The 25,585-nt window shown below is 42.3% G+C and overlaps 2 protein-coding genes across 5 annotated transcripts in view; both read left to right on the forward strand.

Annotated features, from left to right (window-relative positions):
• mast3a (microtubule associated serine/threonine kinase 3a) overlaps positions 1–19,244 on the forward strand; it is a 35,100-nt gene extending 15,856 nt beyond the window's left edge. For 2 of the 3 annotated variants that reach the window (XM_039816594.1, XM_039816592.1), the window contains 21 exons: positions 1,933–2,008; positions 3,138–3,347; positions 4,569–4,670; positions 5,647–5,779; positions 8,848–8,933; positions 9,229–9,314; positions 9,677–9,885; positions 10,527–10,665; positions 10,868–11,000; positions 11,106–11,271; positions 11,412–11,513; positions 12,105–12,227; positions 12,448–12,560; positions 13,357–13,538; positions 14,199–14,320; positions 14,419–14,607; positions 15,106–15,329; positions 15,714–15,836; positions 16,373–16,509; positions 17,889–18,073; positions 18,203–19,244. In XM_039816594.1, coding sequence (XP_039672528.1) covers positions 1,933–2,008; positions 3,138–3,347; positions 4,569–4,670; positions 5,647–5,779; positions 8,848–8,933; positions 9,229–9,314; positions 9,677–9,885; positions 10,527–10,665; positions 10,868–11,000; positions 11,106–11,271; positions 11,412–11,513; positions 12,105–12,227; positions 12,448–12,560; positions 13,357–13,538; positions 14,199–14,320; positions 14,419–14,607; positions 15,106–15,329; positions 15,714–15,836; positions 16,373–16,509; positions 17,889–18,073; positions 18,203–19,071 — 3,709 coding nt within the window. In that variant the 3' untranslated portion in view covers positions 19,072–19,244. The remainder of the gene's footprint in view (positions 1–1,932; positions 2,009–3,137; positions 3,348–4,568; positions 4,671–5,646; positions 5,780–8,847; positions 8,934–9,228; positions 9,315–9,676; positions 9,886–10,526; positions 10,666–10,867; positions 11,001–11,105; positions 11,272–11,411; positions 11,514–12,104; positions 12,228–12,447; positions 12,561–13,356; positions 13,539–14,198; positions 14,321–14,418; positions 14,608–15,105; positions 15,330–15,713; positions 15,837–16,372; positions 16,510–17,888; positions 18,074–18,202) is intronic. The other variant, XM_039816593.1, reaches the window with a different exon arrangement.
• A 3,739-nt stretch (positions 19,245–22,983) lies between these two features.
• The window catches only part of pik3r2 (phosphoinositide-3-kinase, regulatory subunit 2 (beta)), a 38,363-nt gene continuing 35,761 nt past the window's right edge, over positions 22,984–25,585 (forward strand). For both annotated transcript variants that reach the window (XM_039815519.1, XM_039815521.1), the window contains exon 1: positions 22,984–23,244. The gene's annotated coding sequence lies outside the window, so the exon portion shown is untranslated. The remainder of the gene's footprint in view (positions 23,245–25,585) is intronic.

The following is a 25,585-nucleotide window of genomic DNA, read 5'->3' on the forward strand; positions in this document are numbered from 1 at the left end:
TTATGTCAATGATGGGTCCCCACAAAGATAGTGCCAAGCACTGTGTGTAAGTGCAGTGTTGATGGATACTGCAGCTGGTGTGGCTAAAATGCAGTCAAGCCCTTCTGTGTTACCCGGGTTGGTTAGCCGGTTAGCCAAATCAACCCTTCTAGTTTAAACAACTCATGGAAGCCTATAGTTCAATAGGTAACCTGTTGAACATCAATGCCCTGAGTGTGAACGAAAGGGGAGAGTAAAAGCCATGACCGTGCCGTTTTTAGTTTTCATTCTGGAACCAAAGTGTCTCCCCTGCCATTCTAATTGCCCTGTTGGCTAACATGTACTTGTCACTTTTTGGCCCGGCCAAGAGGTATGTCTAACCATAACTGCAATGTGATGCTGCGCTGTTTTTGCTCCACTGTGCTTGGAAACTTCTGCTGTACTAATTGAAGATGCTAGCTGTGGAGCTCATATAAAGCATTCCACCTTTCCAGAAGCTTTTAGGCAATACAAATGAGCGCGGGGGGGTGACAGCCTCCTGTATATTTTCCTCCATTACACAGCTGCTTACCCAAACATGGATTTTTTTTTTTTTATGAGAGACAAACATAAAATACTTATTAGTAGCAGAGCTCTAAACAGAAATGGAAACTAGCACATTTTATAAGAAGGCAGCTTAGCCTCAAACCAACCAAAGTAGGGCAAGTGTTCTGTGAAGTCTTTCATTAATGATTTGAAAAAATGAAATACTAGCTGGAAGGATTTCAAAATGGCGTGATCATTATTTTATGTGGTTCTGGAGAAGAGAAGAGAAAAGCCTCTGTGCTGGTTTCTAGTGATTCCCTGGATTTAGAATATAGCATTTCCTCATCATTTAGCATAGCTGCTCCCTCTAAATTCTAAATGGCGCTTGTGGTGGAGAGTTTTGAGGTCGCTGGAGACTTTTCTAATGGGCTGTGGAGGGTGTTGAGGAGAAAATGGTCCAGTGTATAGTTAAGTCAGAACTTTTACAAGGATGTAGGCTCGTTAACTTTTTAGTTTTGGTTAGTTTGGTTGTATAACCAAACGGAAAAGTTAACAAGCAAAGGTACTTATCCATCCAGCAACGCTGCGTTTTTTTTTTTAAGTTGTCTGTTAATTTTGACCACTGATCAGTTGTCTAAAAATTCATCAGGAAAAAAAACCCCGAAATGACTGAGCGCATGACTGTGGAAAATGGATGTCTGATAAGTGTCTACCGTTGCTCTCAAATTGCTCCAGAGGGTGTGTAAAGCATTTCTTATTGCCCTCAAATAGTTCCCAAGGGGTTAACTATTGCCATTGCCCTCAAATAAAACCACCGCTGTGCAACTGCTGCGGTTACCCAGAAATAGTAAAGTGCATGTCACATGTTGATATTGTTATTTGTAGTATGTGATGTATAGGGGCACCCTGGCTTGCTATTTTTAACATGTGCGATGACAGTGCATTGATTTGTAATGCGAATGGACAGTTTTAAAGGTGCCCTCCAGTAACTGAAGCCCTGCGCACACAACAGATGTGGCCACGGATCCTGCACACGAAAACCTGATCTGAATCACATTAGCGTTCCATTCAAACACGCTGTGTGTTTATGAGCCGGGCCGGCAGTAAACACTTTCAGTCAGACATTTTCAAATGTACTCGTTAGAAAATGTTTAGAGCTCGTGTGGCTTTAATAGGACAGTTTTGTGATATTGTTTTACGGCTTCAATATATATCCGCGTTTAGCATTTAGCTGGTGCAAGTATTTCACTTTAAACATGCTTCTGTAATGGGAGTCCCGTCCCATCTATCACTACTCCATCCCCTGATCAGTTTGCAAATTAGTTCCATTGTTTGTTTTTATGATTCAATTTTAGCATTTATAAATTATTAACTTTTTGTTCTGATCTCTTTTTTTTTTTCTTCTCTTTTACCTGGTTTCTCATGCAGCCCTGGACGGACCTGTGGAACATTTGACAATGAAATTGTCATGATGAATCATGTCTACAAAGAACGCTTTCCTAAGGTATAAGCTGGGTGTGTGTGTGTGTGTTTGTTTGTGTGTGTGTGTGTGTGTGTGTGTGTGTGTGTGTGTGTGTGTGTGTGTGTGTGTGTGTGTGTGTGTGTGTGTGTGTGTGTGTGTGTGTGTGTGTGTGTGTGTGTGTGTGTGTGTGTGTGTGTGTGTGTTATTTTTTCTTGCCTTCTTTCTCTCTCTGATCTGTATCTGCTAAACAGCTTTAGTTTGCTAATGCATCTCCATGGGAAAAGACGATCTACTAACGTGTGAACAAGCTTATTTTTTATTTTTTACACACACACAAAACCAGGACAGGAGACTTTTAACACTCCTTGCAAAGTCAAAATCACTCGCTCACCTTTTTTGGCGAGCGACTCAAAAGAAAGCGTTAATATAAGGGCTCCTGCACACCGGCTGCGTAGCGTGAGCATGTTTTTATTTCGGCTCCCAGGTTAACAGGTTTAGAGCTTGCACACTGCCTGCGTGACACGCACGTCTCAGGCGCCGAAAACGCGTGCATGCTAGAAATAGGACAGACTATTTTATTTTTCACGCGACACACAAGCGTGTTGGAAGCGTTTCCAGGCAAAATAGAATACAAAAAGATGTTTATATGTCATTTTAACAAAAATACATATTAATAAATGACATTTTGATGTTTGAAGTCTCTAGGTTTTGACATAAATACAGATATAAATGCAATTTTTCGAATATTACACCTGTCAATACAGATCAAACGAAATATTCTGTAGCCTATTTTGCCGTCAATACTGCCGACGTGGTCTTTGCTGTAATCAAATCAGTATTCAGTTGGATTCTGATAAAACAACATGGACTGTATTATTTCAGGAAAGGGAATTGAAATATAAAAATATGTATATCGAAATATGTGCAAACAAATGTACAAACAAAGATTTTGACAAAATAAAGTTGAAGAACACGCTATTATTTCATTTTATCAATGGGAAACATACATGTGTACAGACGAGGCTAGCAGCAGCAGCGCCGCGTCGCACACGTTTCTGGTGCGCAAAGACATAGATAACGCCACGCAACAGAAACGCCACGCAGGCAGTGTGCAGGCTCCCTAATGCTACTGTCACCATTTTAAATGAAGTATTCCATCTTGGTTATCTAGGCGACAGCCCAAATGGAGGGTCGGCTGCTGGACGTCATCGCCGAGTGTTCCCCAGACACTGCTTTGCCCCTGGCTGATGGCGTGCTGGGCTTCATCCAGCACCAGCTGGTGGAGCTCGCCAGAGACTGTCTGGACAAGTCCCAGAAAGGCCTGGTCACCTCCAGGTACTTTGTGGAGCTGCAGGAGAAACTGGAGAAGCTGCTGCACGAGGTGAGTGTTTTCTCGTCTTTTTAAAAGATGTTTTTCCCCTCCGATTCTTGAAAACACGGACACCGTTTTTGTTTTTGATTAGCATTCAGCCGCGCAACTGTTCAGCCGGTGTTTGTTCCTTCCGAGAAATCGTCAGTGGATTTGTGATTGTTGGTATAGCTCCGATTGCCCTCTGGGACATTGCATGCTGTGCTGTAGCTTCACTGGGAACATTGAATTGGAGTTGCCTGTACGATTGGTTCTCATTCTTCACCGTTTCCAGTTCATTGGACAGTAATTGTGTTGTCATTTTATATCATTACTTAGACCTGTGCAAGTGTTTGATTATATAATGATTTATTACATAACCTTTCCAGCTACAATTTCACTGCAGCACATGCTGCCTTCTGCAAAACAGATTACAGCTTCTGCTGCAGACGTGAACTACTTTCTCTTTTTAATCAGAAAGTTGGATGAATTACCATCTTTTTTTTCAGCTACAGTTAGTACAGTCGATGCAGTGCTTTCTTGTGTTCATTCGGTCTCCTAGTAGCTTAGTTTATCCTACAGTTATGACATTTTGTCTATATTTCCAATAAAGCCACATTTCTGTAATTATTTTTCCATCTTGCCAATGAAATGATTTTCCAGCTCAGAGAGCGAGAGAGAGTTTATTTTAAGCAAATGGTCCCTACTTGTCACATGTTAAACCGTTTGAATTTGTCCCTGTGCCCGCTGGTTCTTCTCTGGAATTAGAATTGCTGGTTTGTAATGCTCTTTCTTTTTTTCTTTTTTTTTTTTTAAAACAAATCTGGGTAAGACACAGAGCCGGTTACAAAATGGTCAGCTGTCTAACCCGAACTCTGACTGACATCATCACTCTTACGCCACCTTTGAAACGCAGACTCTAAACCTGCTGTTTGACCATGGCAAGGCAATGTTAGACTAAGATATGGAGACAGTAAGTGTTAATAAAAAGTGTATCCGCAAGTGTTTTCTATTATTTATAAATTGGACAAGGCAGTAAACGGATACGAGTATTGATGCAAGATGTTGAAATAACAGCGCTGATCTATTGAATCACCAACAGATAATGTAAGAAGATGAAATGGATGCTAAAAATAAAAAGAGCCAAAGTGCAGACAGCCTCTGTGGGCGAGACGCGCTGCCTCACGGCTATCGCGCCAATTGGATTAAGGCGCAATAATAATCCATCATCCTTTTTTGTTCTTTCCCGATCAGGCGTACGAGCGTTCGGAGAGCGAGGACGTAACCATCATTACCAAACTGGTCAAGAAGATTCTCATCATCATCTCCCGGCCTGCCAGGCTCCTGGAGTGTCTGGTAAGACACAGTGGGGATCCTGGGTACAGGAGTGACACGATATCAACATGATGCCCATCATACTTATCAGCTTAGAGCCTTATACAAAATATCTGTCCCCTTTTTAAATGCAGATGTCACAGCTCGGTGACTCACACACATTGATGATATGGTGTAGTAATGACAGTTGTAGCAGTAATAATTAGACAGTTAGGTGCGTGTGGAATAAGCAACGGCAGGTTTACTTTGCTGGACAGGATGATGTTTGAAGTTGTAGTCCTTTTTTAATAAGCCATTTAATATTGACAGTAAGTGTGTAATTGATAGTTAAAGTTTACAAGTACTAAGAGAAACGAGCTGGATTTGCTTTTTCAACCTTCTTTCTTACCAACTCTGTCATCACATTGCAATTGTGTTTCCTTTTTTTTCCTGGACTGTAGTTTGCAGCTTTTCTGTCAGGGGACTGTGTGTGTTTCTTTTGCAACACTTTCCTGCCCTATTGTCAGGGTTTTCCCTACCATTTTATAAGGCTAACGGGCAGCACCAGAGTCCTTTTGGGCACCACCTAAGCCGAATGAATGTAAAATCAGTGTGAGGGTCAAAACTAACTAAACGTCTTTTCTCAGATCTAATGATTGTGGTCGGTCCCCAGTCGACTTCTCTAGCAAGTTCTGTCTTTAAGCTTTTTTGAGTTATTTATTTATTATCTGCTCTAGCTTTTCCAATGTTTTAGACATAGACATAGTAATATTAAGGGTCCAAAATGATGTCAAGTTGCATTTATTTTTTTATTGAAAAATGTAACATTTTCTTAAGGAAGGACCCCTAAACCCCGCAACAAATATGTGCACTTAAGTCTTCCACAAACCCAGGGAAAACACTGCTATTGTAGTTGGGTTTAGCTTTACAACAGCCAAGGCAAGCTAAATGTTATTTTAAAATGCAACGCAACCACAGCTGCTGCAACTACAGCACGTCTTTTCTTGCTTTTCTACAGGAGTTTGATCCGGAGGAGTTTTACCAACGTTTGGAGGTTGCCGAGGGCCAAGCCAAGGTGGGCCAGGGCATCAAGACCGATATTCCCAGATACATCATCAGCCAGCTCGGCCTCACCAGGGATCCCTTGGAAGGTGAAACGCTGATTTATTTATTTATTTCATTACTTTATAATAACTGTATTATACATTGTAATAACAAAACCAACACAATATTAGTAAGCACCCCGTGCCATTAAATTTGATAAGTGGAATCATTTTACCTAGAAGTCCTGAAAACGGTTCCATCGACAGCAATATTGGCAAAACACGAGACTGCCCCTTCCGCCAACAGGGTCAAGGATAAAAAAAATTAAAAAAAGCTAACGACAAACATACAGGTTGGGGACTGCCAGAATGTCTGTCAGTATGCAGGAAAAAAAGCAGAGAGTTTGCACAGAATGAAGATACAACATAGCAGCTCTTACTGAGGACTAGTTTAGGACTGTATTTAAGCTGATTCTGGTTTCCAACTTCGCCCCAGGTGTGTCTGTTAAAACACGGATGGAGACAACTTATCTCTTTTGACGCTTTATTACATAAAGCAACAGTACGAACACGGCTGTGTGTTTGTGTGTGGTTCTGCAAAGAAAGAAATAACATTGTGAAGGCTACCATACACAATGCATAGGAAGTATACATATAGGCTAGCAAACAACAACAACAAACCCACTATTAATCACACTTTATCAATGCAGTGTAACTACTGCAGCATAATTCAATAATAATATAATAATGTAGCTAAATACAAACGTGAGCAAGGGCTTCCAACAATCTGCATTATATATCAACAGCCACGTGCAAACTAGCTAACCGGTGAACAACACAAATTACCAGCTAACTTACTTAAATTTACAAGAACTATAGACCAATACAACAACAGGCTTAAATGAACTGACAACATAATTTATGGGACTTACAGTTCTCAAAGACTCACACACGCGAGCTCAACTGATTATCCTCTGGACGCACACAGTCTCTTTTTTTCTTTTTTTTTTCTTTCACTTTTTTCTCTGTGTGGCGCGCAGTGTAAGGCGCGTGTCCGCGCTACCCTTCGACATGCACCCACAATCAATCCTGATTGACAGTCTTTTCTACAGCAGCAGAGCTCCAGTTACAGTTAGGTCTCATTAGGCATTGTCGAAAACGGCATCCAAACCTTCAGGAAATTAATAAATAATAATAAATTCCGTGTTGCTAAAACAAATCCGTTCCATCGTTGCAATAGAAGCATTTCATTGAGGCTCCTTCTGAAAAGAAGGGACAATGGAGACTTCCAGTTTGGTAATATAATTATTTTAGCTACCTGCCTTGAGAGCCTGCTTTTGATGGGTCCTGTCAAAGCAGCCAAATATTGCCAATATACAGTCTGGCACAATGTTTACTTTATGGTGTTTTGGAAAATCACACACATAAAAATGATTTAGTACTGGACAGTGCCAGCATAAGTGCGATAGTGATCCTTCAGCATTACCACATCTACAGTATCACCGAGTAAAGGAGAAAAGGATTGAAATATTTTACAAAGTTTTTAGTTTTAGAGTAATGCAATCTGTGTAAGGGCCGTTTTACAGTCGCCGCAGCCGAGCTCGCTCGCGCCAATGTGACGTCAAAAAGACGTAGATCTTGCTGGCGCGCCAGGATTTTGAGTGCGCGACCAGAGGGCGGAAGGTGCACGACAAAGCGGAAACAGGAAGCATGAACGAGCTCGAGGGCAACCGGATGCCAGGACTCTCAGAGTGACTGCAGGTCTCTCTTGTAAACTTGCTGGGTTAAGATGAGTTCTTTTATGGTGAATGAAAGGCTCGATCCGACGAAGTTGGTCATCGAATCGAAGCATTGACGTCAATGCTGCTGCCAGTTCTGCCGTTGTTTACCTTTTTTTGTCTTCTTCTTCTAGTCCGTAGAAATAGCAAAGTCTGTAACCTTTCCTCATTAGCGCCACCTCTGTTCAGGAGAAGACTGCAACTAGTGTCGCGACCACCACGCGCGAGTATAAACCGTCACGGCGCTCCCATGACGTCACACTGGCGCTTGACAGGTCGGCTGCGGCGAGTATACCCCACGTTTAAGACTTAAGAATTGAATTAAATCGATATCTAGAATTGATAGAACAGCTGTGTATACAGGACGCTGTATACTGGACAGGCCCTCATCCCACAGTTCATCTGACACTGGCACACCCAATTCTTGAGATGACTGGCACTTACTGGTACCGCCGAAGCACTGTATGTAGTGGGAGATCAAATGTTTAGAATTTGGCTGTGAAAATGCAGATTTCTTTTTTTTAGATTTTAGTATTTACATGCTAAACTGTCTATTTAGGCATTTTAAAATACTTTGTTGTTGGATGAATTTTACTGAATGCGCCCTATTTTACCACAATTAAATCATGATTTTCAAAAATCTCTGTTTTCTCAATACGAGATCTCTGTCAAGTTTAAATACCATGGGGGAACAGTAATGCTAATGACGCTGTTCCTGCTGCAGTTTCTATGTCAGGAATGCAGGAGTCCTTGTCAGTCAGTACTGCTTTGTATGATATTCGGCAGAGTAGAGCATCATTTAACTGAATCGGAACACCTTACATTAGACCAACATTATAAACTAATCGCGTGAAATAGAAAACGCCAGCAAAAATGAGGATTTTTGGATACAGTGACTGTTGTAGTTCTGTTAAAGGTGCCGTAGGTAGGATTGTGAAGATCCAGGACTTAGCCAAAATTTTTTAACATCGACAACTTCTCAGTCCCTCCCCCCTTTCTGCTGAAGCCCAAAACGGTCTCCTAAGCCCCTCCCCCCCCACAAGGGCGAATGAATGTGTGTGCATGAGCACTGATTGACACGCAGTTAGACACCACCCCTGCCGGCCCTGATTGGTGCATCTGAACAGGGAGCTGTGGACTTTCGCAAATCGCACTACAGGCTGGAGGTGGTGCCAGAGGAGCCGGATTTTTTATTTTATTTACCTGCTTTATGTAGTTCTACTGGAACATAGGGTCAGTTTCAGCAAATATGACAGAAAGTCTTACCTACTGCACCTTTTAAGCATCATAAGTCAGTTAGGAGGGTGATTTGCGAACAGCTGAATAAGCACTCATTGTCCTCCCTGATCTACATGTCAAGTGAAAGCAGTTTGAGCCGTGTGTCTGCTGCTGTTACAGAGATGGTCCACCTGGAGCAGACGAGTCCGAGTCACAGAGCCGCCAGCAGAGAGTCTGATGAGACGGGAGAGGCCACACCTGTACAGGTACCAGCTTACGTTAAACAGTTCTAAAGTAGTTATAATGAATTGTAATGTGACTCAGTTTGACAGAACAAACAGTGGTGGGTGAAGTAACGGCAGTTGTATTGAAGAAATATAAAACAGTACTGAAGGGGGTTGCTTAGATAGATGCAGTTTAAATGGCGAGCATAGCACTTGTTAATACAGGCAGACGCATTATCACAATAAAGTGTTGAAGTGCATGGATTCACGCTTTCCAGATGTAATGCAGCAACTAATTAGTTATTTTCCCTCTGTTTTTTGTGTGTGTGTGATTCAGAGCCGAGCAGCCTGCACCCCTCCTCGCAGGAAACCACTGGAGAGCGACTTTGAGACTATCAAGCTCATTAGTAATGGCGCCTATGGGTGAGTAAGACAGACTTCTTTTGTTGTGGCCCGACTGGCTCAAGTTTTCGTGGACACCGCAGAGAGCCCAATAAAAGCGGGAAGGAAAGTAAAATAAGCATGTCTGTTTTGGTAGTATTTTTGTGTTTACACTTCGAATTTGTCTGGGCAATTTCATTTCAAGTCTGAACTGATGTTCACTAGTAAGTGATGTGTATGTTTTCTCATTTTTTTTATTTTAATTTTTTTATCCCGCCTTCTTTCGCTCAATGCATCTCTCTCCGTTCCTGCCGTTCCCTTCAAACTCTCCTGTCCCTGTTTGTCCTGTAATCTTCCTTCTTTCTCTCCTTTTGTCCTCCTCCCTCCCTTACCCCGCCACGCAGGACTGTATTCCTGGTGCGCCACAAGGAGACCCGTCAACGTTTTGCCATGAAGAAGATCAACCGGCAGAACCTGATGCTTAGGAACCAAATCCAGCAGGTGTTTGTGGAGCGAGACATCCTCACCTTTGCCGAAAACCCATTTGTGGTTTCGATGTTCTGCTCTTTTGAGACGCGCAGGCACCTCTGCATGGTCATGGAGTATGTGGAAGGTATGGTTGGTTTTGAATTGTCAATGCATGCGTATTATGGGCTACGCTCTGCGATGCCCTGCAGTGTCCGGCTGCGTCCTGCTACATCCACCCATGCTCTGCTGTGCCACGCTACATCCTGTAGCGCCCTGCAGTGCCCTGCAGTGCCCTGTTATGACATGAACTACTACGACTACCATCTGTAGTCGCTGTTCCATTATCTTTAGTGTAACTACTATTGCCACTGTTCATCACACCCCCAACCGGCGCCGTCAGACACCGCCTACCAAGAGCCTGGGTCTGTCCGATGTTTCTTCCTAAATTGGAGTTTTTCCTCGCCACTGTCGCTTTAGCCACTGCCGCATTAGCCACTGCTAACGCTTGCTCTCGGGGGAATCACTGGAATTGTTTGGGCATTGTAAATTATAGAGTGTGGTCTAGACCTACTTTATCTGTAAAGTGTCTCGAGATAACTCTTGTTATGATTTGATACTATAAATAAAATTTTATTGAATTATGTCTCGTTAGTAAATGATTATTTGCCAGGAATAGGGCACGCAAAACTAGGTTTTATTTTATGCCTACTATAAATGCAAAAGGACACATTGTCACAAACATTTGGAAAGCCTAAACGTTGCATCCAACCGTCTTTGTACTTAAAGGTGGGGATTGTGCCAACCTACTGAAGAACATTGGCCCCCTGCCTGTGGACATGGCTCGGATGTATTTTGCAGAGACTGTCCTGGCTTTGGAGTACCTTCATAACTATGGCATTGTACACAGAGACCTCAAACCTGACAAGTGAGTCCTCATTTTTATTTTAATCAGTGTCTGCTTTGAGGCAGCACCTTATTACTTTCAAGCATTTGTCATTTTTATTAGACTTTTTAAAAGCCTGGTAACCTTTTTGAAGTTGGAACAGAATTTTCTGAAACGTTAACGTTTTGATGTTTGAGTCTGAGATCTGTGTTAGGGTTTGATCTAATATTTCTTTCTTTTGTAGTTTGTTAATAACCTCCATGGGACACATTAAGCTGACAGACTTTGGGCTGTCAAAGATCGGTCTGATGAACATGACCACCAACTTGTATGAAGGACATATTGAAAAGGATACCAGAGAGTTCATCGACAAACAGGTTTGTCTCAGTTCTCATCTCTTCTTCTCTTCATCTCGTCTGTTGAGTTCACGACCTGAACCGACATCGGTCTTTGCTCTCTTTGTCTGTTTTTCCTCTCTACAGGTGTGTGGTACTCCCGAGTACATTGCTCCAGAGGTTATCCTGAGGCAGGGCTATGGGAAGCCAGTAGACTGGTGGGCTATGGGAATCATCCTCTATGAGTTCTTAGTGGGCTGTGTGCCTTTCTTTGGAGACACACCAGAACAGCTCTTTGGTCAGGTGGTCAACGGTAAGCTCACTGTTCCCGAGTCATCACATGCAACTTCTCCACACATAAATCTTGCATAATGCAATTAAGTTATTAGCCATTACTCAAATGTTATGAAATGTACTGGTTTAATTAAAACCCCTTCATTGGATCAATGGTAGATGACATCATCTGGCCAGAAGGGGAGGACGCACTGCCAGCTGATGCCCAGGACCTTATCACCAGGCTGCTGAGACAGAGCCCTCTGGAGCGCCTGGGAACAGGTTGGTTGATGGCAGTGTAGGTCTGGAGTATAGCTTGCTAGCTCCCAGGTTGCACAGCACAGTGACCTTCTGCTGGATGTGGAGAAATGTAGAGTTTTGAAAATATTTAAATTTGCTCTTTCACCTTAAAGCAACACAAGAGAACTATTCCCGCTTCGGTCCCCCTACAGGTTGGAAGCGGAATTGTCCATTACATGACATTATGCAACTTTGCCAGATCGGGAAGCAGATCTGTAGTTTGAATGAACTCCACAATGAAAAAATCTCTAGTGTTGCTGCACTTTGTGAGCTTTTAAGCCATTTTAGTGGCTGTATTTGATCTAGAAATTATCCAACAAATACACACTTTTACGTTTACGTGATTGTGAGAGTTAATAAGGCAAAGTCTGGAGGGAGGCAGAGCTGTGGTAAACGAGGCTGCGCTGACTGGTAAAAGCTCCAGAAACGATTGACTTGAGTACGTCAAAGGGATCAAGGAAGACACTGGTCCCAAACTATGAAGTTATGAAGCAGAACCAGGCCTAAGATGGGCAGACATGAAAGCCAAATCTGGCACTCTTTTTTTTTTTTTTTTTTTTTTTTGGTCTTCAGGTGGAACCACGGAGGTGAAAATGCACATGTTCTTCCTGGGTCTGGACTGGAACGGCCTCCTGAGACAGAAAGCTGAATTCATACCTCAACTAGAGACTGAGGATGACACCAGTTACTTTGACAGTACGTGGCAGACCAGTTAGCTTTATGGACACACACACACAATGCCTGCCTTTCATGATCTAGTATGGACTCACCTAACTACAATACAAATATGGATCTCTGTCTGCACACACACAGACAAGCCTAGGACTGTCAGAATGAAGATGCTTTTGGGGGACAGAGACCGGATTTTACAGTAATGCCTGGTGATCATTTTTAGTTTTCATTGTGTTTCCTACAGCCCGATCTGAACGCTACTGTCACCTGGACTCAGATGACGATGATGAAACCAACGATGATGAATCCTCTCTGGAGCTCCGACAGTTCTCCTCTGTGGCCCACCGCTTCAGCAAGGTACTGCTCTGCTTTTTTTTGGTCTTCACCCATTTGATTATTTCATGCACTATATATACAGTGCTAAGCATAAGTGAACACACCCATGCTAAAGTTGACTAAAAAAATCATCTTTTGGAAATTGATCTTAATGCCTTAATTCAAAAAATTTGGGAAAATCCAACCTTTAAGGACACCAATTTTCTTTGTGACCATACCTAGAGATAGGCATGGTTTTATTTCAGTTAGCCTAATAGCTGGTTTGATTTGCATTGAGAGATGATCTTATGGAAAGTACCCCATGCCAATCTCTAGGTATGGTGAAGGGTATGTGATGATGTGGGGATATTTTAATTCCAAAGGCCAAGGGGACTTTATCAGGATGCATAGTATTCTGGATCCATGAAATAACTGGGCTTTAAAAATAAAAATCTGCCTGCCTCTATGGGAATTTAACATAGGGGTGTACTGACTTATGCCCCTTGTATGTTAAGGAAGAACATTTATTTATTTACGATACATTATTCATTCACAAAGAAAATTGGTGTCCTTAAAGGTTGGATTTTTCCTCATTTGTTTAATTAAGGCATTAAGGTCAATTTCCAAAAGATGATTTTTTTTTATTCCTCTTTTTAGTCAACTTTAGCATGGGTGTATTCATTTATGCTTATGCACTGTATATGTATCATTAAAAGATATACCTTACGTCAATTACTCTTTGATAGAATAAAACATTGGTGTTAACTCTCTGAGGAAACAGTCCACCAGGTATCTTGATTAAACGTCTTTTCCATTTCCTTCCTTCCTTCCGCTCTAGGTGTACAGCAGCACAGAGCACCTGTCCACCTCCACGCCGTCCAACCAGAGCCTGTCGTCGTCGGAGCGGAGCCACAGCGAGGAGAAGGAGGAGCGATGGGAGGGCAGGGGAGTCCTCTCCCCTGGCGATGGACACAAACACTTGGCTAGTGCTGACAGGAGGGCAGATGGACACAGGGGGAGGTGAGAGCATGACACATAAGAGAGTGATGAGGAGAAGAAGAAAAGAATTACAGCCAGCCCTCGTGTGATATATAAAGTGTAATATTCTCTCTCGTTGACTATGAAGCACACAAAATTAGCCTCTTTTTTTTTTTTGAATGAGATATTGTAATAAAACTTTGGAATACGATATGTCATTCTAAATGGTTAACACTGTAGCTCCAGGTAACCCAGGTTTGATTCTTTCTATATTGAGTTTGTGAGTGTGTTGACTTCCTTAGGCTTTTGCATTGCTCTAAGGCATTTATTGCAGTGTCAGGGTCTGTGCTTTCCATTCAGTGCATACTGGGAACGGCCCCAGGTCCCCCTATGACCCTGAATAGAGTTGACTGTTAAGACACCAAAGACTGAACTAACCTCTACTGACAAAATTGTGATATTTTAGCCGATTAAAAACTGCATTTTAAAACTAACGAACGAAGACTGTGACCAAGAAACTGCTGGTCGAGAAACATACCAGAGCTCATTTACCTGCACGTATGGTAATGCAATGCAGACTAAAACAAATGGGGTTTTATCCGAAATTGCTCCGTAGTTCGTCACAGGAAAATGCTGGTTACTCACTCATAGTTGTACATTCATATACATGTTTTACTGAAATCCTGCATGTTTTCCCTGCAGTCTGCGTCCCCGCGCTTCGTCCAGCTCGTCCCAGTCAGAGCGCAGCACCAGCCCACTGGTGATGAACAGCACCCAGAGCCTGGACTTCATGCCTCGCTTCGCCATCTCTGCCGAGGAGGAAGGTAAGACTGACAAACACGGACCACTGTGTATTCTCTTCTCCTGAAGTTTTGCAATTACAAAACGCCAGGGCTCACGCTCCGTACCTCCCTGGTTCTAGACGGAATGGTGTCCAACCTGCGCCGCATTCGGCTCCGGAGCAACAGCACAGGCACCCGGCCGTCCTTCCGAAGAGGGGCGTCCCGGCGCATAGCCCACCAGCTGGAGACCCCGGAGAAACCCAGATCCCCAGCTGGAAAGGTCCCCAAGTCTGCCTCTGTCTCTGGCCTGTCCCTCATCATCACCCCAGGTAGACAGGATGATAATAATGTCTTCTATGATCTATAATATTTTTGTCACTTATACTAGTTCCTATTGAAGCTGGTGTATATTCAGCTGTTAAAATTCCAGCCATAATCATGTTATTTTTTTTATTTATTTTTTAATAAAGTCTTTTAGAGGCACCGCTGTAGTCTGTCCGTTTGCTAAGACTATTTGTGTGTTTATAGTGCCCTCTACAGTCTGATGCTGTGTAATTTACACAACAAACCCAAACCACAAATACCAATACTGTGGCCAAGATAACAAAATGTCATGTCTTTATAATGTTTACGCATTTCAATTCTACTAACTAAAAATCACACATAGTAGAATAACCTCACTTTTTAGCATTGTTATTATGTTTTTTTTAGTAGAAGTAGTTTTTATCAAATACCGAATGATGTAAAAATATAAGAAAATATCAGACACACTATCCATAAACACTCATCTGATGACCTTTTCTTACCACCTTCTTCTCCTGATCCAGACGACTCAGCGGGTCCTCCTACGAGCCCCAAATCCTCCTTGTCCCTGTCGTCCAACCCCTCGTCCAGAGACTCGTCCCCCAGCAGGGACCTCTCTGTCAGCGTCAGCTGCCTCAGGCCTCCCGTGGTCATCCACAGCTCCGGGAAGAGGTTTGGCTTTGCGTTGCGAGCAATCCGAGTCTACATGGGAGACACCGACGTCTACACTGTTCACCACATGGTCTGGGTACGTGTCCTCCGCCGTAGCTGGTGGCGTTAAGCCTGTATGAAGAATTGTGTATATTCAACGAATAAAGAGTGTAATTATGAAACGTGCACATTTTAGGTCTAAAAATGACAATTTAAAACGCCTTTCGTTAAAAAAAAAAACTATGAAGACTCAATTATTGCGCCAAATTAACTCTGTATTTTGTAGTTTTCATGAATGCAATTTGACTTATCTGATGCTGCGCATACATGTGTTAGTGTTTATTTGTCATTTATTTTACTCCGTAGACATTGGTTGTAGTAATTGCATAGGTGAAACACTGCCAGTCATGGCAACAGCCGATTAGATGGTTGCGTGACTTGTAATTTGAATCTGAGGTTGGTTGTGTGCTTGCGTCCACAGTGTGTTGAGGAAGGCAGTCCAGCCCACGAGGCAGGATTAAGGGCTGGTGACCTCATCACTCACGTCAACGGGGAGTCGGTCCAGGGACTCGTCCACACTGAGGTGGTGGAGCTCCTGCTCAAGGTACAAGAATAACTTTCATTTTTTATTTTTTTTTTGTCTTTCGTCATATATCTTGTATGTGTCGGTGATTACAACGTGTTTAAGTCGGGAAAAGTGCATGCGACTGGTCATGGGAAAGGACTGAGATCATTTCTGATACGGAGCCTAAGGGCTTGTGAGGACGGAGATCATTTTTGGGTAACACTTTACTTGAAGGTATCTACATAAGAGTGACATGACGCTGTCATGGAACACATGACGCTGTCAGGATACAGTCATGACACATGAACCCTAACCCCAACCATAACTTGTCATGACAAAAACCGAATGACCCTTACTAAAAGAAGCGTTATGTCATAACGTTTATGACTTGTTTATAATGTTTATGACACGTTCATGACAGTGTCATGTCACTCTTATGTAGATACCTTCAAGTAAAGTATAACCCATTTTTTTTTTTAAATGCCAGTTAAAAATTCAAATGTGGTATTGTAGATGTAGCCTAAGAGAGCATGCCTTTATAGATAGGTGTTTATGTTTAATGATCTGTTCAACAGAGTGGTAACCGGGTGACCCTGCAGACTACTGCACTGGAGAACACTTCCATCAAGGTGGGCCCTGCCAGAAAAGCGAGCTACAAGGCCAAGATGGCCCGGCGCAGCAAGAAGAGCAAGAGGAAGGACGGACAAGACAGGTAAATGAGGGGAGAATCCCAGGAAAGAAGTCCTACGAAGCAGCAGCATTACGGTTAGAAATTTGGAACTCCTGTCTGAGGCTTAATATTAGATTTCAGATAGACAGCTAAAGCTTGATTTATACTTGCGATGGTGAGACACTTTGTTTCTCTCACTATGACTCTAGAGTCGGTACTCGCTCCGAAGCTAATCACCGCCACTCTCTCACTTTCTCCCCCCAGCTCTATCACCCACTCCACACACACACACACACACACACACACACACACACACACACACACACACACACACACACATATGCTGGCTCGATGCACACACCAGCGCACAAGTAAAAACACCAGGCCACTTAAGTAGGCTTCGGTGAAAGCTCGGCGTGGAGCGTCCGCAGAACCATAAATCACGCTTTAGGGCACTATTTTGCACCCGGCGCGGCGCAAAGCCCGAAGCAGGTGTCCTTGCTAGATTAAGACTGACGCAGTTGTCAATTTTCTGTCCAGCACCCGCGTCGTTTAAACAGCAAATGCACCTGCGCCCATCTGTGGCCCATGGGCGTGCTGGTCTTACAGGGAGGTGTGTTCAGGTGCATTCTTGGCGTATTGCTATCTTGAGACAGCGGGAAGTGATCTGGTCTAAACAAAAACCTGGTCTAAAGTCAATAAACCAGCATTTCATTGTTATTTTAACAGCGAATTAGTAAAATGTGCCTAGGCTTATGCACAGCGTGCGCACACTATGCTTGTTACACACACACACACAGGTAAGCGCAGCAGCACACAAACATGCAGAAGATTACAAATGAAAATATTACGGCGCATATCCGCCATCATAATAGCAAGGCGCCAAGGTCCAAACGCGCCTGGCTTTTAAAGGGAATGGGAGATGACCCTCTGATTGGTTTATTGCATGTTACGCCCAAAACACACCTATGAATTAATGAAGACACTAAGTACAACCCTTTGGACACGCCCTAAACGCACCTGCGCCAGGCGCTCCACGCCATGCGCTTAGATCGTTAAAATAGGGCCCTTAGACTTAATTCGTCATACATTCCTGTCTGTTTCTTACAATTTGGTCTGTCTGAACTGCATTGGAATAAAATCACACTTATTTGTTGCTTTGACCTTAAATGGCTCATTCATGACTCAAAAGAGAGAGTTTGCACTGATGAAGCTTTGATCAACATTCCAGTTCTATGACTTGCAATGTAAGTGATCTTAGCTTCTGAAAGTTGTGTCTTTTTCTTTGGCTTTTTTTTTGTTTGTTTTTTACCTCTGTTGCTTAGCTTTGGCTCACTGAGACAGAGTGTTTGTACTCAAGTAAGCATGCAAAGAAGAATATTACAGACCGAACCTTTACCTGACACCTCTCTCTTGCGCAGCCGCCGTCGTAGCATCCTGAAGAAGCTGTCTAAGCACACGCCTCCTCCGCCCATGCAGAGCAGTCGTAGCTTCTCTTCGGGTTTCCACCAGTCATCCAGCGACAGCCTCTCCGGCTCCCCCACGCAGAGTCTCTCTCCTGGGCCGTCTACGCCTTGTCGCTCTCCTGCTCCTGATCACTCCGGAGGTGAGTGAGGATGCCAGGCATCGACTGCGTCCCCAAAAGGGAGCTCGGTCGGTCTCTGTGTGTCTTACGTTTTCTGTGTTAGGTCTTTTGAAAAATATCCACTAATGCTAAGCTTTCTCTTTTTGCCAGATTCAAGTTCTTCTCCTTGCTCCAGCTCCCCTAACTCGCCTGTACCACAGGCCCGTCCCAGTTCCCTACACGTCTTGGGCCGCTACACCAAAGCTGGCCGCTGCAAGTCCACGAGCAGTATTCCTCCTTCGCCGCTGGCCTGCATCCCACCTCCTCAGCCCCTCTCTCCCCAGTGCTCTCCGTCCTGCCTCCCGTGTCACCCCAAGTCCCTACAGGGTTTCCACGGCAAGACGTTGTCCCCTCCCACCATCACCCGCCATTCGGTGCGTCCCCGCAGCGCGGAACCGCCACGCTCGCCGCTCCTCAAGAGGGTCCAGTCAGCAGAGAAGCTGACAGGAGACAAGATGACGGGGGGCTACCACGGCGACAGGAAGGCCTACAGCACCCGCCGCCACACCATGGAGGTGCCGCTGTCAGAAGGGGAGGGGCTGGAGGACTTGGAGGGGGACACCGCAACCGGGTTCGTCTGCGTGGGTGAGCACGGCCGTCAGGGTCTGTACATAGGAGGGCAGAGGGGCCACCAGGACGCAGCCGGCGGGGGCAGCGAGCACTACCGCGCCACCGCCTCGCCGCAACACCGCGGCAGCAGCCACCACTCCAGCGAGGTGGTGGTGATGAGGAAGCTGGCGCTGTCGGACCGGAGGGACTCCTTCAAGAAACAGGAGGCCGTGCAGGAAGTGAGTTTCGACGATTTGGAGGAGAGAGAGGCGACGCCGAGCCCGACGCCTCCCGTCACGCAGCCCAAGGCGTTCAAGGCATCCTGGATCAACTCGGCCCAGTCAGAATCGGCCGTGAAGCCGGAAGGAAGAGGATCACAGGGTACGACAACGCCGCCGAAAGCCAAGTCAAAAGACAAAGAGAGGTTTTAGTTCAGTCACTTTGCCAGGGATGACCGGTCAATAAAGAGACGAGAGGAAATGAAGTGAAGCGTTTGACCTGCTACTGTACCTACATTTGAAGGCCTTGCATGCGTGTCCGGAAAACTGTGACCAAGTCCCAAATCACCGTAGGGAACTGCTTGAAGACTGAAGAACAAGTTAACATCGATGTTTCTCAGTAATATATATATATATATATATATATATATATATATATATATATATATATATATATATATATATATATATATATATGTATATGTGTATATATATATGTGTGTATATATATATATGTGTATATATATATTGTGTATATGTATGTATATATATATATATATATATATATATATATATGTATATGTATGTGTATATATATATGTGTGTATATGTGTATATATATATATATATATATACATATACATATATGTATGTATGTATGTATGTATGGTATCTATATGTATGTATATATATATATATGCATCCTGCAACACTGTTAACAGAATAATGACTGTCAAACTATGTTTACTTCCTAGTTGCTTGTTTTCTCTCTTGGTTCTCAAATCACTGTGGCACCTGCAACTGATGTATTTTGTAAATATCTTTTGGTTTAAATGAAGAAACTTATTTATGACTTTTTTTATGCTCATCTTTTTTTTTTTTTTTTTTTTTGGGGGGGGGTTGCTGAAAATGCCTCGGATGCTTCAGCTGTTCTTAGTTCAGGAATTGCACAGAAGACGAGCCACGCAGTGTGGTTTTACAGCAGGTGCAGAAAAGGCCAGGTAACATCAGTCGATATTGTACCATATGTCTTTTTTTTTTTCTTTTTTTTTACCTCAATGCCTGAAGAACTGGGTGATATTTCGTGTTCACATTGGGTCTTTGAAACAAAATTGCTGTGTGTGTGTGTGTCCTGCGACATTTAATGTATAATAGAATTTCAGAAGCTATTCTGCGCTGCCTCTCTATCATACGGACTCATCGATCCCGAACGCAGGCCTTGCATAAACATTGGAAATGACAGAAATATCAACAGTCTCAATGGTCGGAAGCCTAGGTGTGGTGCCAAAGCACGGTATAGCCATAGGAACCATTTAAAAAGAGGTACTGTAGTTGTACATAAGAAGTGTGTCATGCATGCATGCGCTCTACTTCCACTTTCTGTCTGTCCTGTGAAAAAAGTGTGTCAGTCCTCCTAGCGGTGTTTTAAATCCTAACCCTAATCAACATACTGGTGTGTGGATAAAGCTTTGTGACTACCTTGGGAACCCAGGCCGTTGTCTCTGTCCTCTAATACCTTTTTGAATCAAGCCTCCGTCCAGCTCCTTTTACAAACCTAGTCTAGCTGAAGTGTTTGCACAATGTGTAGTAGCCGTGTAACAGTTGGAGCAAATTTCTATTTCAAGGATGATTCCCAAAACTGGTTTCTTTGGCTGTTTTAAAAAAAAAAAAAGAAGAAAAAAAGTGTGTTATGAATGAATGTTTACATTTTAGTGCAAATATGTGTGTGGACTTGATGATTTTTGTTAAATTATTATGGAGGGAAAAAAAAAGGAATGATTTCAACCAGAGGCCCTGAGTAGATGAAGAAATGAGTAAAAAGGTGATATCCTTTTGTATATTTTGATATGGAAACAAGTCTTGTTGCAGTAATAATAACCTACGCTGTTGATGTATATTGTATAAACAATGGTGGACCTTATAGCAGCTGTTGATGGTGTTTTTTGAAGTGACCTTGTAAGGGTAGATGGACTCGGATACATTCTATTATGTCCCTTCTATGTGGCAGGGTCTTAATCTCATGGTGCGATCAGCCTCAAAGGATTGTGCATGCTTCACAACCCAATATTGTATTCCCACAATTTAACTTTTTTTTTTTTTTTTTTTTTTTTTTTTTTAAAGCTCTTGAAAGTTATTTTATCCAAAGGGCCTTGATTTCTTAAATATGATGCTCAGTCACTGATTTGAGCTTTTAAAGTTCAATTTTTGTTGCGATGTGAACATATGAAATTTGGATTTCAGCTATGCGTATATTCTTTATTTTGTATTTTTGTTCTCAGTATTGTTTTCGTTCAGGAACTGTTTGGATCAGTAAGCAAAAAATCCTCCCGGTCTTATTTCAGATTATTTTGTTACACAGAAGAAGCTCTTGCCCAGTGTTCTTAAGTTTTAATAAAGGCACACATTTATATTTTGCAGAGTTGAACCGTTAACCCTTGTGTTACCACGCAGCTTTTTGTCATTCTGGGTCATTTCTTCAAATGTTTTGGTCATCTTTTTCCACACTTTTGTGGCTTTTATTTTTATTTTTTTACATTTTGAAGCTTTTTTTCCCCCCAAGTTTTTTTCAAGATTTTATTTTTATTTTATTTTTTTTAACGTTTTTTTTATTTATTTATTTTTATCAAGTTTTTGAAGCTTTTTTTGCCTTTTTTTTCCAACTCTATTTGAAACTTTTGACTTTTTTGTCACTTTTTCTGATGTCTGTTGATTTTTGGAAGTTTTTCTTGTTTTCTCCCCACGTTTTTGAAGCATTTAGTCATTTAGTTAGTCTTTTTTTCAACCTTTTTTTTTTCAAATGCTATAAAATGTAATAAAATACCCAATAATTGAAAGTATTGAACTGATCATTTATTTTACACTAAAGAACGTTGTTTGGAACCATCCATGTTTCTTTTCTTTTTTTTTTTGACAATTTGTTGAAAGAAACCCACATTTTTGGAAAATGGGTCAAATTTGACCCGAGGACAACAGGAGGCTTAATGTGGGAATTTATAATTGATGTTTAGCACGTACTAAGCCTTGAACTGTGGTTCTAGATAGTCAGGGTTCAAATTAGAAACTAGAAGTTGGTTTGTTGTACTTTGGGAAAAACTGTGTGTCTGTGTAGGACTTATCGCTGTATTTCTGATGCAATATACATCTTGGTATGTTCTTAGGATTAGATCTTTTTTTTATTTTGTACCCCAACCAAACACTCCTAGCATCATAAAAATAAGTTGTATCATCATGTTATACTTGTGATCTCAGCAGCAGTCAATACCAGCGGGTCATCATCACATATCGAAATGAAGCGACTCTTCTCATCTCTATTTCTGCCAGCGTGTGTGTGAGATAAGCTTCATGTTTTCACATGGGTGCTCAACTGTCATCCTCCATAATTTGTGTGTTTGTGTGTTTAATGTTGTTGCTCTCCATTTGACCCCTTTGTCCCCAAATGACAAACTGGCCTTTGTAAAATTCCTACCTATGTGGGTATCTGATGCAGACTGGTGTAACATTGTTTTTTTTTTTAATTGTCTATAACAGTGCTTGAAATAAATGCATTGCAAAGGGACTACAAAGTCCAGGACAACAGTGCGTTTGTACTTGTCATTTGTCCCTCATACAACAGTTGATGCAGGTATGGCACTCTATAAACTGATAAACACATATAAATAATACAATAATGATTACTAGGTATGATAAATGACTAAAATACACAGATAATATCCAAGTTTTGTCCTTTTCAGTTGTCCCTTTTACTGTTTTCCAATATTAAATCACAGTGTTAGAAATGTATGAAGAAGTAGATGAGCTGAAATAATATTTAAGCTTAGAGAAAGGTGAGATATTAATGGTAAAAAGGGACTGGAACTGAACATAAGAACGTGTTCCTAATGTAACTCAACATGGGATCAGACGCGGATTTAGCATGCAGTCTGTTTCATATGAACAGGATTCTTTGCAATAAAAGAGGTCTTAAAGGATACGGTCGGTTGGGGGGAAAAAAGCAGCCTTGCAGTTTAAGATTGTCAGGTTCAAATTTCCATTGTGGGCCGAGGCTATTTGGTGACCCCTCACTAATCGTTCGGACTTTTCCGCTCGAGTTCGTCGCTTTCCGCGCTCTTTATATTAGTTCCCACGCACTCCCCTTCCCTGCGCCGTGCTGAGCTGGAAAATGGCTGTGTAGGGGAGCAGGGAGTCATGAACGGGAAAAGAAAGAAGGAGCGAGCGAGAGAAAGAAAGAAGGCGAAACCATAAGTGAACAGAAGGTTTGCTAGAAATGTATTGCACACCAAGAAGCTATCGTCCGCAGATAAAGACACCACACGGGCTCTTGTCTGCTACTTTGAAGTGTTTAAAGCACAGCAGCCAAAAGTGAGAAGAGTCGAGAAATATCCGCGGGTGAGTTTTTCCAAGTTATTGCACATTTCCAGTACAGCCACTGTACTGGAAAATGGTGGAAGCGCTGCAAGTGTGCTTTGCGCACGCAGCTTCATGCTGTTGACTTGTGCCCTAGTTTAAACCATTGACATATAGGTTTACACGTTTCAACTCAAGATTTGTTCCGTGTTCATTTTTTATTTGTTTGAGCTAAACTGTGTAACGTGAACGTTAACATTTACTCTTGCAGCGTGTTGCTCGGGGCTCGCGCTTGTCGCCAGTTGACGTGTTTCAAACGCTGAGCCTGTGAAGTTACTGAAACATTAACATTTATTTTTCCGAAGTTGCTTTAGAGTTGAATTATTTTGTTGTTTTTATGTCTGTCGTTCATTCTTAATATGTCCAGTTAACAAGGTGAAAGAGGACTTTTAAACCGGCTAGTAGCTCTTAAAGTTGTCCATTTATGCACAATTTAAACCCCCGAGTTCAAAGTTGATGTTTTTTTTTTCTTAGCTAAATGCTAAAATTCAATTGTAATTTTTTAGGTTTAGAGGTTGATAAAATTGAGGGGAAAAAAAGTTTAGGCTACTGTCTTAAACACAACATATAGGCCAACATGCATTGCACTGTGTACTGTGTGTATAGCATTGGTAGTATATGTGACACAATAATTACAATACATTGACTGCAGACTATAAGAGGCCGTGCAGTATGGAGGCCCAACACAGCTGAAGGCCTGACATGATGTGTTACATCCATCACTGGTTTGGGGATTTTAGCATGCATCAAGGAGTTAATGTAAATTGTGCCACTTGCATAATAAGACGAGCCACTCAGCTGTGTGGAGACCCATCTTTCTCTCCCGTAATTACTGAATCCAGCATAATGCAACCAAACGTCAATCCTCCATTATACTGCTTCATCAACTTGTGAGAAAGCCTTCATTCTTATTCTAAATGTCTTAAAATGCTCAGAATGACTTGCAGCCAGGGCTTACGTTAAAACTACTTCCAAAAGCAGTGGAGCTTTCTCAAAATGCCAAAGTGTCACTTCTCAGAGAGGCTGAATAAAAAGTTCCACCAGATGCAGTACAGCTGTGGTTATTTTTGTTATATGTCCTTCAGCTGGGGGGGGACCCAGTATAACTGTTTTTTTTTTTGACCGAAACAGCAGCAGAGTACGACTTTAAGGACAGTTTAGATGTGGCTCTGCTAGAAATGCTGCAGACGCTCAGCTGGGATTTGTATCCAAGAAAAACCAAACATCTGATAAATAACAAAAGTATGATTTCCTTAACTTTTTCCGGGAGATAAATGAGCCTATTTGGACTCCTGGGTACAAATTTAGTTATTCACTTGTAATACACTTTTTGGAAACCTCCACTTGGATGTGACCAATGGCTGTGAAGTGCTGACAGGAGTTGGGAACATGTCACTGACTTATTGACTTTTTTTCCCCTCTGCCTTTGCCCATGATCCAGGAATAATATTTCCATCATAGAACATTTTTATTGTATCAGAATGTCAAGTGGTAGACTGAAAGCCAGAGAAATGCATCACTTGGCAAGTTACATTAATTTGATGTAGGTGCCACTTAATTTGAATTACTTACTACCAAATAAAAGCTGTGTTTCACAGTAGTAACAGATTGGTTGAAATGCAGGTTTATGCATTTATAGTACACTTGTGAGGGGTAAATGGGCATGCGTAAAGCATGAGGCATATTAACCAATTACATGTGGCTTGTGGTAATTTTCAACTGGTGCAGATTTTGCAGGTTTATCATATTTGATATCTTTGTTGCAGTCAAAATGTTTAAATGTATCTGTGGTTGCATGGACTTAGGGTAGCAGTTTGAAACTAGCTGAGGCGCTGAATTGCCTGCGTCTTATATCTTCTGATAAATACAGTGAGTCCTCTTAAACTGTATAGCCTCGTGGTATAGTTGACTTTTCAGAACAGTGCCGTTTCAGTGCTACATAATCTTTGTAGCAGATGTTTCTACTCAGCGAAGGGAGCTTTTCAGCGTCGTTAAGGACAGATAGAATTCAGGTGAACATAACTTAAATCATAAAATGCCTAAACCCCCATCTTATGCTGCAAAAGTAGTCCTCACAAGCTCCTGTGTTGTTGGCCTGTCCTCGCTGCCTGTGGCGCAGTAGATTTTTCAGTTCCATGTGGACAGATGGCCCGAGGCCAGGCTGCATGCGTGGTGGCTCTGTAGTCAGCTCCTCGCCAGCAGGGCCTATGCATACATACACTTTAAAGCAATAACTCTGTGTCCACGTAAATGTTTTATACAATGCATGTAGTTGCCTTGGTGAAAGTCACTTAGAGGACAACAGAAAACAGCATTATTTCTC

Source organism: Perca fluviatilis, chromosome 11 (genome assembly GCF_010015445.1).
Source record: "Perca fluviatilis chromosome 11, GENO_Pfluv_1.0, whole genome shotgun sequence".
NCBI classification, from domain to species: domain Eukaryota; kingdom Metazoa; phylum Chordata; class Actinopteri; order Perciformes; family Percidae; genus Perca; species Perca fluviatilis.